At 33.2% G+C, this 14,169-nt stretch overlaps 1 protein-coding gene across 1 annotated transcript in view; it reads left to right on the forward strand.

The window, feature by feature from the left end:
- Positions 1-14,169, forward strand: part of ATP6V1A (ATPase H+ transporting V1 subunit A) — a 44,987-nt gene that overhangs the window by 19,623 nt on the left and 11,195 nt on the right. Inside the window, exons 2-8 of the mRNA XM_003763591.4 lie at positions 366-460; positions 4,941-5,069; positions 7,097-7,311; positions 7,597-7,734; positions 8,236-8,387; positions 10,647-10,809; positions 12,213-12,321. Coding sequence (XP_003763639.1) covers positions 379-460; positions 4,941-5,069; positions 7,097-7,311; positions 7,597-7,734; positions 8,236-8,387; positions 10,647-10,809; positions 12,213-12,321 — 988 coding nt within the window. The 5' untranslated portion in view covers positions 366-378. The remainder of the gene's footprint in view (positions 1-365; positions 461-4,940; positions 5,070-7,096; positions 7,312-7,596; positions 7,735-8,235; positions 8,388-10,646; positions 10,810-12,212; positions 12,322-14,169) is intronic.

Consider the following 14,169-nt stretch of genomic DNA (forward strand, 5'->3'; position numbering starts at 1 on the left):
GAGACCTTTATGGTTTCTGGCCAAAACGGCAATGATTGCTACTTAGATTCACTCTGAGCCAATTAAAGCCCAAACTATGACCAAGTGGGACTTGGCCTGGGATCTGGTAATTTGGATTTAAATGATAAGACCCTGGTCCCAGCCAGTCAACTTGAAGGTATCTTGTGAGTTTTATGAATAAGAATTTACAGATTTCTTTGGGCAGTACTACCACGTTGTATCTTTACTTCTCTGATGGTCTTGGGCCAAGTGACTTAACTTCTATGAGCTTTAATTTTCCATCTATGAAATGAGTTTATGAAATGGGTAGTATCCCAGAACCTTTCAACTCTAAATATTTGATTTTTTGCTTTGTTTCTGTATAGGTAAATTAGCAAGATGGATTTTTCCCGACTACCCAAAATCCGTGATGAAGAGCAAGAAAATATATTTGGCTATGTATATGGAGTCTCAGGACCTGGTAAGGATTGCTTCTTTATTTCATTGTTGAGTTTGTTCTTTTATTAGTATATAGACCACTCACAGGTAAGCCTATTTGGCATCCTCTCTACATATTCAAATTCCATCTGCCTTTCAAGAACCAGCTCAACTTTACTTTGTCAGTTTTTCCCTGACCACCTTATCCTTCAGTGACCTCTCCTTCCTCAGAACTTTTATATGTTATATATGCTCATGTGACCTTTTTCAATTGTCTTGAATTGTTCTTTAAATCTCTTAGCAGTTTATTTGCTCATTTAAATCTCTACTTCACAACAAAGTTGAAATTTTCTTGAATAGAAATCAAGGGTTTTTTTTTTCCCTCACAAAATTTTACATGTAAAGATGCTTAATAAGAATTTGGACCTAGGAGATCATTATATACTTCAACAACAATACTAGATGATGACCAGTTCTGATGGATCAGGCCATCCTCAGCAACAAGATCAACCAAATCATTTCTAATGGAGCAGTAATGAACTGAACTAGCTATACCCAGAAAAAGAACTCTGGAAGATGACTAAAAACCATTACATTGAATTCCCAATCCCTATATTTATGCACACCTGCATTTTTGATTTCCTTCACAAGCTAACTGTACAATATTTCAGAGTCTGATTCTTTTTGTACAGCAAAATAATGTTTTGGTCATGTATACTTATTGTGTATCTAAGTTATATTTTAATATATTTAACATCTACTGGTCATCCTGCCATTTAGGGGAGGGGGTGGGGGGGTAAGAGGTGAAAAATTGGAACAAGAGGTTTGGCAGTTGTTAATGCTGTAAAGTTACCCATGTATATATCCTGTAAATAAAAGGCTATTAAATAAAAAAGAAAAGAAAAGAAAAAAAAAAAAAAAAGAATTTGGACCTTCAAAATTACCATAGCAATTGACCCTCTGAATTTGAGAAGTTTTAAAATAAAAGAAATTTAAAAGTTTTTTTTCCCCCTACCTATTTTATTTTCTCCATCTGGTGACAGATCTCTCAGATTAATTGATTATGTGGTAACCCATATCCAATAGAGAGGATGAAAGGAAGAAGCTTATAAAAGACTTACATGGATAGTCAATCAAACAAGCATTTATTAGGCGCTTTCTCTATAGTTGCTGATCTAAGTACTAAGACTAGAGATAAAAAAGAATAAAACAGTCCTTAGAAGATTTACCTTACAACTAGATGGAAACCATAAGAAGATTCTTTTGGTCCTCTAATTTCTTTGTATTCAGATTGGATTACTTGGCAGTTATTTCCAAAGTTGACTTCCTAGCCTTCCATTTTGTATAGGAAAACTCTCATATCTGACATGTAGTAGAAATGTTCTCTTCTTTTTGGAGGTTCCAGAATGGTATTACTTTCTCTTCAAGATCTAAGTAAGTGTTTTAAATATATTATCTCATTTGACCCGCACACAGAGAGATAGGTGCTATTTTTATCCACATTTTACTGAAGAAGCAATTGAGACAAACCAAAGTGATTTACTTTCTCAAGGTGTCTCAGTGTCTGAACTCAGGTTTTCTCAACTCCAGGAAAGTATATCTGAAATCAGCCAAAATCCTTATTTTTCCCCATGGTCTCAAAATCCTTTTTCTTCCCCACGGTCTCTTTCCTATGAACCCACTATGAAGTCAGTATACTAAACTGTAGGACTTTGTTTTCCCTAGTTTATTATAAGTCTGCCTTACCATATGTTATTTAACCCACTTCTCTCAATCTTTTCCACAAGGGTTATAATGAGAAATTGTCAAATGCCATGATTATGTATTTTATCAATATATTGTACTAATTCACCTAGAATAAAAAACCCTCTTTAACAGCTTGTCTGCAATCTTTGGGCTTTCTTGTTTGTCCTCAGAGTGTCCCTAGGCTATGGTTTCTCTATATTTACTAGGTCTGGTCCATTTTAGCTAATTAAAAGGCAGGTTTTCAGTTTCCATTTCTAGATTTCCAGATCAGATCACAAAGGGACATGAGTTAATTATGTTGCAGGTCCTTCTAGGTCCCATGTCCAGAAGATCCTCTGTTTACTATTTCAGCCTGTTTAATTCAACAAGTTTGATATTTGAATCCTTGATACAATTTGTTAGTCTTTGTGTTATAAGAAAAACTTACCTTTCAGAATTGTTTTAATTAAAGAAATTGTCCCTTATAGGAAATTAAAAAACAAGGTTTTAAATTGGTTCCACTATAGATCTAACATGAATTCTTGCTCCATTGACTCGATATTTGACTTTGCTCATATTGCTTGGTTTTTGTTTCCAGTGCTTTCCCTTATTCTAAATCCTATGCATCTGGCTCCTCTAAATCCTCTCACTTCACCCTAAAAAGCCTAAAGATATATCACCAAAAACCAAATTTCTAAAAACAGCAATTCATTAGATATTGCAAATTTTTAAAAATTTAATTATGTAAATTAGAAACACAAACAGAAGACGCCATCATTCACATGATGAAACAGCACCAGTAATACAATATCCTCTTGTCTTTATAGATGTTTTAGAGAAAGTAAAAGAAAACTTAGTTTAGCCTTTAGATCTTTGGAGAAAATGGAAAATAATAGAATAAATAGTCTAGAACTAGAATCAGCACCCTATCCCTTCACGAACTGATAGCACTAGCATCTGTGGTAACGAAGATAAGAGTATGGTGTTTGAAGGACAACAAAGCAGGCCAGTATGGCTGGATCATGGAGTGTATAAAAAGAGGAGGTGAATGGCACAGTGATAGCAGATAGTTGAAAGAAAACAGCTATTCATTTCATAGTTTGCTTTTCTTCTTTGTTAAGAAGAAATGCCTTTGGACTCTAAAAGAGCAAAAGTAACTAGTTGTAGGTATCTGAGTGAGATAGAGTGGAAAGAACACTGGCCTTTTTGGTCAGAGAACCCAGATTCAAACCCAATTCTGGCACTTAGTTAACTACTGTCCTGATCTTGGGTGAATCATTGGGCCTCAGTTTTCTATTTTATACAATGAGGGAATTATACCAAATGACCTTAAAGGTTCCTTTCAGTTCTAAATTGTCATTTCTAGCTACATCTAAAAATAGAAGTTATTAGGTACAGTGTCATGTATATAATAGGCAATGTTAGAGGTAAACTGGAAAAGATAGCATTTCTTCCTTTCCCTTGTTTACTGACTAGGTGAAACATTGGCTTTAAATTTTTTCAAGTTCATTTTTTATAAATTTGATGATTTTGTTGAATGAATTTAAACTTTTTTGTATAATTACATCCATCCCTGGAAACTATTTTCCATTAATAGCTTTTCGTTTGTAAAATAACTTCTCTTCCACAATGTAATCATTGTGTTGATTTGTTTTGTTTCATAATATTTATTTATTGGGAAGTGGGCAGATTATATTGGTGGGATGTGTTGCTAGATAGTGATAGAGATGCCAAAAAGAACAAATCACATGAAAACAGTTCAGAAAGGTACAAACAATGGCAGTTTTATAACTATCTCATTAAATATAATATACACACTAACAAGTTCATATGTTCATGTAGTCTTTTTTTTTTTTTAATTATTAAAATTTGGGAGTTTGATTCATAGTTTAAAAAAAAAAAAGATGCTTCCTGTTCATAGTAATGAGTGTCCAAGTTACCAGATGCTGATATTTAATTTTTTTATTTCACACTTATTTTTAGACTGATTACCAGCACCTACGACTTTATAACTGACAATGTTCTATAATAACAGTTAATTAAAATGCTTATATTAAACCTAGGTTTTACTATAATTCTTCTTTAAACATTTGCTATTATGTATTAAAGCAGCAAATATTATAGGAGGCCTAATACTAGCAGACTTACTTCAGTTTACATCTGAAAAAAAGTAAATCTCTTCCGTCCTTCTACCCTAGCAACCCCAAAATCACAATAAGCAGCCTCTTATTTTGATTTACTTGGCATTGTTATCTTGCCTATGTATCTTAAATAGTGATTCAGAATTTGTCTGGGCATTTTTAGGGTCATTGTGATGAGATGCTGCTTTAATCGAAAGAAACTATTTCATATCAAATGTTGGTAATAGAATAGTCTAGCATCCTCAACTGGACCTCTGTTGAATAGCTTCAATTTCTGTTTTTATCATTCTAATTCTTTGAAAACTGGCTATCTTTGCATCTAATTCATCTCTATTAAGTAGATATACCATTAGAAGATGGTCATTATAATAATACTAATTATAATTACATAAATAAATATCATTTACTTTTTACTTTTCAAAGTATTCATTCTCATATGCATTATCTAAAAGATCTCAACAATATCTATTTGTCCCTTGTGTTTCTGAAAGTGAATTGTTATATCCACTTATTATAAATAAATGTTCCTTAGTCCACAGTTGCTACTTTGCTTTAAAACAAAAGGAATAAAATTTTTATCATGTTAACTTTAGTTTTAATTATAACTTTTAATTTTAGATAAAAGTATATGACAGTTTTTTTTTTTTTTTGTTACAGTGGTCACTGCCTGTAATATGGCTGGTGCAGCTATGTATGAACTGGTAAGAGTGGGTCATAGTGAACTGGTTGGAGAGATTATTCGGTTGGAAGGTGATATGGCCACTATCCAGGTGTATGAAGAAACCTGTATCCTTCTTCTTAATGGAAAAACATTGCCTTTTTGACAATATTAACATTTTTATATCAAAGGCAGAAGCAACATATATGTTTTTCAGATTTTAATTTACAGAATCGGAAGCATGGTATTTAAAATATACACAAATGTAAACACACAAAACCCTCTTCTGGTGTGTGACAAAATAGGTTGAGGAGACTGGAAAAGGGATATAAACTACTAGAAATATAATGATTTTTCTCCAGAAAGATTTGTAAGAAATATTTCTTAAAATGAAAAAAATTTGGTTTTAAGTTCTGTACTAACATGATAAGTCAAATTAAAAACCATGCAAATGAATGTTAATAATATACAATAATAACCTTTGAGAATCATAATTTTAACAACCTAAATATATGTTTGCAATTTTCAAATTGAAAAAAAGAAAGAAAGACTTAATAAGAAATTATTACTTATTTTTGCATGTAATTGTAAAAATGACTTCAAATTTTGCTTTATTATTTTATGTGGTTACATGGATTTGTACAAGATTTGTTTAGCATTGCTTTTTTTATAGTGCTAAGTTGCATATCAAGATATATGTTGACCCAATTTGAAGGATTTTATCAGATTCTTCGTCTCAATTTTTTCATATTTTTTTTCCCCCTGAGGCCATTGGGGTTAAGTGACTGACTTGCCCAGGGTCACACAGTTAGAAGTTTTAAGTGTCTGAGATCAGATTTGAACTCGGGTCCTCCTGACTTCAGAGCTGGTGTTCTGTCCACTGCACCATCTAGCTGCCCTAATTTTTTCATCTTCTTTAAGTTAGTTGGTATGTAAATGGTGGTCTGTTTGCATATACCTATAATAAGCACTTTAGGTTAGAGTCACCATAAAATGATGTTTCTCATTGCCTTGAGTCATCTCAAACTAAAATTTCACCTGGAACTTACTCCATTGCAGAGAGAGCAGCTTGGTAGCATAAAAGATGATGGAGTAAGGAGCAGTTTGGAGAACAGCAATGTAGAGACTGGTGGGAGGCAATGACAGTACAAAAAGTCCATTGGGAGGGAAGGACAGTCTTGTGGAACTAGGGACAGTACTCCATCAACGTGCCTGTTCTTCAAGATAGTTGTTCTCGCATCTCCAAAGGACTATGCAGCAAATTGTAGAAACAGCATTCACAGAAATCTTGGGAAGGAGATTATCCTCCCTTCCCTTTAAGTACCTATGGAAAAATCTCATTCATCCTGTGCTACTTCCTGCTATTGTTTGGTTATATGAAAAATTTAACTGTCAGTTTCTCTGCATCTTCTAACTCCATAATGAGATGTCCCCATTTCCTCACTACCCACTTATTCCACAGCCCTTTGCAATCTGGCTTCCTACCATAGCAATTCACAGAATCTATTCTCTTAAAATTTGCCATGGATCCAATTAATTGCTAAAAATGGTAGGCTTGTAAGAAATTTATTAAAAGTTGCTTGTCTTTTAAAAAGCAAATTATTCTTGCAAGACCTAGCTTATATTCTATATTTGTTTTGTCTTTGTAACCCTAGTGCACAAGTACTGGGCTTATAAGAAACTTATTAAAAAGCCTTGCAAATAGTCTACATTTAATAAATTTTTAGGAATTTTAGGAAACTATAGCTCAAAGTATTGTGATTCAGAAAATGTACCATAGGAAATAGCTATGAAACTAGGCGTTGTAAAGTCTATAAATTTTCTCATCATTTTTCACTCACTTTCTGAATTTTTTATCTCCTTAGCTCCATTTTTCTGTGGTTTTTATCTTTTCTCCTCATATAAATCATTTTCCAATTCTTAAGATTTTTCAGTATAATTTTAATTTGTGAGTTTTGAACTTATTACTATGAATTGGACTTAACTGCAGACCCTAATATTAAATATTAAAGTATATACTCATCATTCATGATTTTCTTTCTACTGTAATCTGGTACTTCTTCATTTCATAATATGTATGTATACAATGTGTAGTGCTTTTATTTCTGCTAAAACTTTTAAAATATCAAGTTTTTCCTTAGCTTATTGTTTTCAGCTGGTGTATCTGTTGGTGATCCAGTCCTCCGGACTGGCAAACCCCTCTCCGTGGAGCTAGGTCCTGGTATAATGGGAGCCATTTTTGATGGTATTCAGAGGCCTTTGTCAGACATCAGCCATCAGACACAAAGCATTTATATTCCCAGAGGAGTCAATGTATCTGCTCTTAGCAGAGATATCAAATGGGAATTTACACCTTCTAAAAACCTTCGGGTATGTTGTGGTTCAGTGACCAAGATCTTTTAATGTTTTGGCAAAGATGATCAAAGGTTTAGAGCTAGAAGGGGTGAGAGGTTAGATTGAAGGAAATGACACTAGAAAATTCCATATAATTATAATGTAATCCCAAATAAACTACAAAGCATCTTTCGAATTTTTTTGTGTTTTATATAGCAATCATATTAAGTAAAATGATAGCAGTAAAATTAAGATCACAGAATTATTCCACTGGAGGTGAACTAATTGCCATTTGTTTTACAACAACTATGTGTTCCCTAGGTTGGCAGTCATATCACTGGTGGAGATATTTATGGATTAGTAAATGAGAACTCCCTCATCAAACACAAATTAATGCTGCCACCCCGCAACCGAGGGACAGTGACATACATTGCTCCACCTGGCAACTATGATACCTCAGTAAGTATCTTCCAAATGTTTTGGACAATGTAATTCTTATCCTGATACTGTCTTTGTCTTTTGCTTCAATTAATACTCAATAAGTAAAACTTAACTTTGAAAAGAATTCTTGTAATTTTTATTTTAATCAGAATTATTTAACAGAGTAAGTCTTGGAAAGGGGGCTACAAAATCTTATTTGGCTTGGTTAAGAAACAGGAGAAATTTCTCATTCATTTTTCCCTCTTAAACTGTCTTTTTGAAGTTCTGCTCCTGTAGAAATCCAGCAGACCCTTTTCTTCTCTCATCTGTCTATATTTGTATACTTAAGTAATGATGATATACAAGTACAAATACAGGGATGAAACTTTTCCAAAAAATTATAGTTTAATATTGTTCAAATTATTCTTGGTTCTCATGTTGAGGTATATCACATACTTAGTTTAAAAGTTACAATTTATCATTTTGTTACAATTAGAATAAGAAACAATCGATTTGATAGCAAATATTGTCCTTTTATAGGATGTTGTCTTGGAACTTGAATTTGAGGGGATAAAAGAAAAGTTCACCATGATCCAAGTGTGGCCTGTCCGTCAAGTCCGACCTGTCACTGAGAAGTTACCTGCCAATCACCCTTTATTAACTGGCCAGCGAGTCCTTGATGCCCTTTTCCCGTAAGCACACCGGGTTTTATTTATTTGTTTGGTTGGTTGGTTTTTAATGCACATCGCTTTATGAATCATGTTGGGAAAGAAAAATTGGAGCAAAAGGGGAAAACCGTGGGAGAGATTAAAAAAAAAAAAGAAAAAGAGACATAGTGTTTTTTTACATTTAGTCTCCTTAGTTCATTTTCTGGATGCAGATAGCTTTTTCTATCCAAAGTTTATTTGGGATTGCCTTGGATCACTGAACCATTGAGAAGAACCAAGTCTTTCAAAGTTGATCATCACACAATTTTCTTGTTACTGTGTACAATATATACCTAGGTCTGTTTGTTTCACTCAGCATCAGTTCATGTAAATCTTTACAGGCCTTTCCAAAATCAGCTTGTTCTCCATTTTTTATAGAACAATGATATTTCATTACCTTCATATGCCACAACTTGTTTAGCCATTCCCCAATTGATAGGCCTCTACTCATTTTCCAATTCTTTGTTACCACAAAAAGAGCTACTACAAACATTTTTGCACATGTGGGTCCTTTTCCTGCTTTTATGATGTCCTTGGGATACAGAGCAGAACTTCTGGGTCAAAGGATATACACAGTTTTATAGCCTTTTGAGCATAGTTCCAAATAAGCATACTGTTGTTGATTAATGCTGAATTGTGGTTTGTGGTAATCTTGCCATAGATTATCCATATGCCATACTAACAAGAGTGCAGACCCTTAGGTAGCAATTTTAAGTTTTCTAAATGTTGTTTGTGTATTTTCATGTGATCCTCATATGTACTTAGGGAGGTGGATGATTATGAGGCTACCCATTTTACAGATTAGGGAACTGAGACTAAGAAAGAAAAACATTTAATATTTTGTCCTTGGTATTATAGCCAGTAATTCCGACTTGGAATTCCAAATCCAAGTCTCCTATCTAAATAGTAGAACTTGTTCTTACCTGTAGAAAAGTTTGCAATAATCTATAGGCAAATAAATACATTGTTTTTAAGATTCAAAAGAAGAGTATTTTATAAAATTTCCAGGAAAAAAAAGTTATTTGTCTGAAAAGCATTGCAATTCTCTTTTAAAAGTTCCTTCAAACTGTCTAGAAAATGTGATTTATTTATTTAATATTTTTGTTTTTTCTCAATTACATTTAAAACATTTTTTCAAAAACATTTTTTTTTTAAACTTTTGAGTTCTAGATTCTCTCCCTCTCCCAGCCCCCACTAAGAAACCACATGTGAAGTTAGGTAAAACATTTCCATAGAAATCATTTTATAAAAGAAAACACAGATCTCCCCCCTAAAATAAAAACCCTCAAGAAAAATAAAATGAGAGAGAATGCTTCAATCTGAATTGTTCAGAAACAATTGGTTCTTTCTCTGAGTATGGATAGGATTTTTCATCATAACTCTTTGAGAGTTGTATTGCTGAGAATAGCAAAGTCATTCACAGCTGATCATCTAAATCATTGCTGTTACTTTGCACATAGTACACATTTCACTTTGTTTGAGTTCGTGGAGGATTTTCCAGATTTTTTCTGAGAGCATTCTGCTCATTATTTCTCCTCACTCATCTCTTTCCCCCCCCCCCCCCCCCAAATTTATTCGGTTCTCTCTCTCCTTTCACTCTGTAAGTATTTTGCTACTGATCATTCCCTCCTCCAATATGCCCTCTCTTTTATCACTCTTCCCCATTCCCCTTCTGTTTTGCTTCAGGGTAAGATAGATTTCTATACCCATATTCTGCTTTGAACCAGTTTTAATGAGAGTAAGATTCACTCACTCACTCACCCTCTTTTCCCCCTTTTCTTCTCCACTATAAAACTTTTTCCTGCCTCATTTTATGGCAGATAATTTATAACATTCCACTTCTTACTTTTCCTTTATTCTAGTACATTCCTCTCACCTCTCAATTTCATTTTTTTAGATAATATCCCTTCATACTTAATTCATACTTGTGCCTCCTGCCTATATATACTTCTTCAAAGTGCCATGATAAATAAGTTACAAGTATCATCCATGTAGGAAAATCTTATTAAGTACCTTATAATAAAAAGTGATTTCTTTTATAAATATAGATTAAAAAAACAACAACAAAACATAGGCAATAGGCTTTCTTCATTATTTAGGTATTTTTAGTTTCTTAGGACTAGAAATGCTATATTGAAATATATGATTTTCTTATTTCACTAGAAACCAAAGCAAACAGTCTAAAAACCATTGTGATTTTTTGTTGTTGTTTGTTTTGTTTTGTTTTGTTTTGTTTTTGTCCAGGTGTGTACAAGGAGGAACTACTGCTATCCCTGGGGCCTTTGGCTGTGGAAAAACTGTGATATCACAGTCTTTATCAAAGTATTCCAACAGTGATGTAATCATCTATGTGGGTTGTGGAGAAAGAGGAAATGAAATGTCTGAAGTCCTCAGAGACTTCCCAGAGGTTAGTATCAACCAAGCAGAGCATCACATAGTGCTTGGGAGAAACCACACTGATGCATGGTCATTATGTGGCCACTAGGACCCCACAGACTAGAAATAACCTCTTACCTTTTAATGCAGTGAAGAATTTCCACTTAAGAAATAAGTTTAAATGAAAAATTATATTTTTTTCAAATCATTTATACAAAAAGAAAAACCATTGGAGTTTGATGGTTTTTAATTCTTAGGAAAAAAATAAAGGAAGTGAGCTGCAAATTTTTTACTTGTAATCTTGATGTTGAGTATTCTTTTAATATGTGACACTTAGTAGATTTATTTTCAAGTAAATAGTTCATTTTTAAAATTAAGTTGCATTTTTCACAGCAGTAGTGTGAAGAGGCTGTTGATATGACTGTACTGTGACTGGGTGGGTATAGGATGTTTTTAAGATTGAATCTTATGGGTAATTGCCAGTTCAATTCAGTAAACATTTATTAAGTGCAGACCGTCTGCCAGGCACTGTGCTAAGTGCTAGCGATAAAAATAAGAAAAAGAAACACATTTCCTACCCTTGAAGAATTTACAGTGGAATGGGAGAGGCAAAATAAGAAACTGAGAAGTAGGGATTTTCAGTAGAGTCAAATCAAGCAGAAATACTAATGGAAAATAGTTACCATAAAAGTTCTGAGCCCTCTATAAGGAAGGCTTTAGAAGCCATAGATATTCATCTCATTAATAAGATGACATTGTCAGCGTCCCCTTTGTCAGACTATGTTATAACAGAAGCTGTTGCAACTTCAGTTCTTCCAGCTTTCCAAGGACTGTAGTACCTTGTACCAGATCTATGACAGTCCTCTTAGGGCCTTATACCCAACACTCTTCTTGCCTCTCCAGTCATATCCTACAAAGTAAATATATTACTGCTTGCTGTTATTGCTGGACAACTTGAAAAGTCCATTAGCTTCTTGTTGACACAGCTGGTAGTATAGCATGTACTACTCCAGTATAGTATTTAATGGGTAATACTTTGTTGTGAAAATCACAGGATCTAGTTTAGAATAGGACTTAGAAGTCCTGCTTTTATAGAAGAGGAAGTTGAGGCTTAGGAGAGAGACTTGCCTAAGAATGCCCAGGTGGGAACAGTTGGAAATTTAAGTTCCAGAGCTATAAAGAGACATAAGTATTAGTGATTACAGTTTCTGGTTCATCCCTCTCATTTCACAGAGGGGGAAATTAGGACCCAAAAAGTTGCAAATAGCACTGTTCCATGTTCACCCAGGTTGGCAAGCTGGGATTGAAACCCAGGTCCTCAGAATGAGTGAATGATATTAATGTATGAAATTTTCTAAGATAAAACCTGTTTCAATGAGTGACTCAGTCTGACTTAGAAATTAGGAGAATTCTAAACAGATACTTTCTTTGTAGCTAACAATGGAAGTTGATGGGAAAGTGGAATCTATAATGAAAAGAACAGCTTTGGTGGCTAACACCTCCAACATGCCTGTAGCTGCTAGAGAAGCTTCTATTTACACTGGTGAGTCTAAAATTATTCTTTATCTGTTTTCAAAAGATTTTGTGCTAGGTTTTAACCTTACTTCTCTTTTTGATTTTTCTTTTGTCCCTCCAAATCTTAATTCTATTAACATGGTTTATTTGTTTTTGTTTTTTAATTTATAAAATTGAGCCTTTCACATTTTCATCCTGTGCATGATTTTATTTTTTGGCTTTATTTTTGGCTTATCGGCATACATGTAGCACACAACGTTGGTGACATATCATCAAAAGCCATATGTAAGTGCTCTCAGCAAATTGATAATTACTTTTTTTGTATGTATGTGTTTCTAATCATTTAAAACAGAATTTCTTAAATTGATTTACTTAAATTCAAGTTTTTTGACAATATATATTTGGTAACCAAAAGACATTTTTGCTATTCTAAAAAGCTATCAGTATCAAAATAAATATTAATGGGGTGAAAATTTAGAAGAGAGATAAATAACAGAGTAGCTAGCACTTTTTATCTTTTTGAGTTTTACTTTGAAACTTCATCCAAAATATTTGTGGTTGTTATTTTTTCCAAAAGTATCTAATTTAGTATACATACTGTTAGAAAGTGTTAGTGTATCTTAAATGTTAGTAGCTGAAATCCTTTTTGAGACATGTTTGAATAGCTTTTTTGAAAATAACTATATTGCCTTTTTTAATCATGTAATCGTTTGGTATTCAATCACTGATTGCTTTCAGATTTTTCTAGACTAATGAATATAATTTAATATTTGGGGGGAAATTTGTATGAACACTTGTCAGCTGTGATAGATGTTTTCATTTCTATCCATTTAGCTATTGAAATAATTTCTAAAAAATAAGCAAATCACAATTTTATTGTATGCCCTTCCTATTTAATTTAATTCATTTATTTATTTATTTTATTTGTTTGCTGAGGCAATTGGGGTTAAGTGACTTGCCCAAGGTCACACAGCTAGGAAGTGTTAAGTGTCTAAGGCTAGATTTGAACTCAGGTCCTCCTGACTTCAGGGCTGGTGCTCTATACACTGCACCACCTAGCTGCCCTCCCTGCCTATTTAATTTAGAAGTGAAACAAAAATAAAATTTCTTTGAGCTTTGGTTACCTTGTGTTTTAAAAAAAAAAAAAATCTTAGGAATTTAACTACCTTATGTTCAAAGATTTTAGGAACTTAACTGCCTTATATACAAAAATTCTACAAAATTAACTTAAAATTTTACATAGTGTTATAATAGGAAATATAATACATGACCTACTGTTTACTTTCTATAGAAACTTTGGTGCTTAGCACATAATGTTGAACATCTTGAATGGTCTTCCCTAAATTCCTCTTTGGGCCCTTTATAACATGCTGCCAGGATACAGTATTACCAAATTATTTTCCAAAATATAGTTTTCCTTGTTATTAGCTACCTGTACTTAGCCATGTATGGTTTTGAAGTCAGCCATTTGAGAGCATGCAAAAAGGATGTGTTTCCTTTAAGTTGAATTAACTATAGGGCATAATGGAGAGATTGGCTAAGTTCAAAGTCATCTAAGTTTGGTTTGATTTCTGACTCTAGTTTTGTGTCAGTTCACTCAGTTTCCTCATCTGTAAAATGGGAAAAATAATATTTAACTTTTGCAGGGTTTTTCGGAGGAAATCACTTTACCAGCTCCAAAGCATGCTATAAATGTGAGCTATTAATATTCTGAGTTATACCTCAATTTCCTCCTTCTGTATCAGCATAGGCATTCTTGAAGCCTTTCATTTTGTGTGTGTGTGTGTGTTTATAAGCAATTATAAAATGCAAGAATTAATTAAATGTCTACTGAACAAATTTTCAGTTATTTTATAGTACAGCCTATATAAATATA

The sequence above is a fragment of the Sarcophilus harrisii genome, chromosome 3 (assembly GCF_902635505.1).
Source record: "Sarcophilus harrisii chromosome 3, mSarHar1.11, whole genome shotgun sequence".
Classification (NCBI taxonomy): domain Eukaryota; kingdom Metazoa; phylum Chordata; class Mammalia; order Dasyuromorphia; family Dasyuridae; genus Sarcophilus; species Sarcophilus harrisii.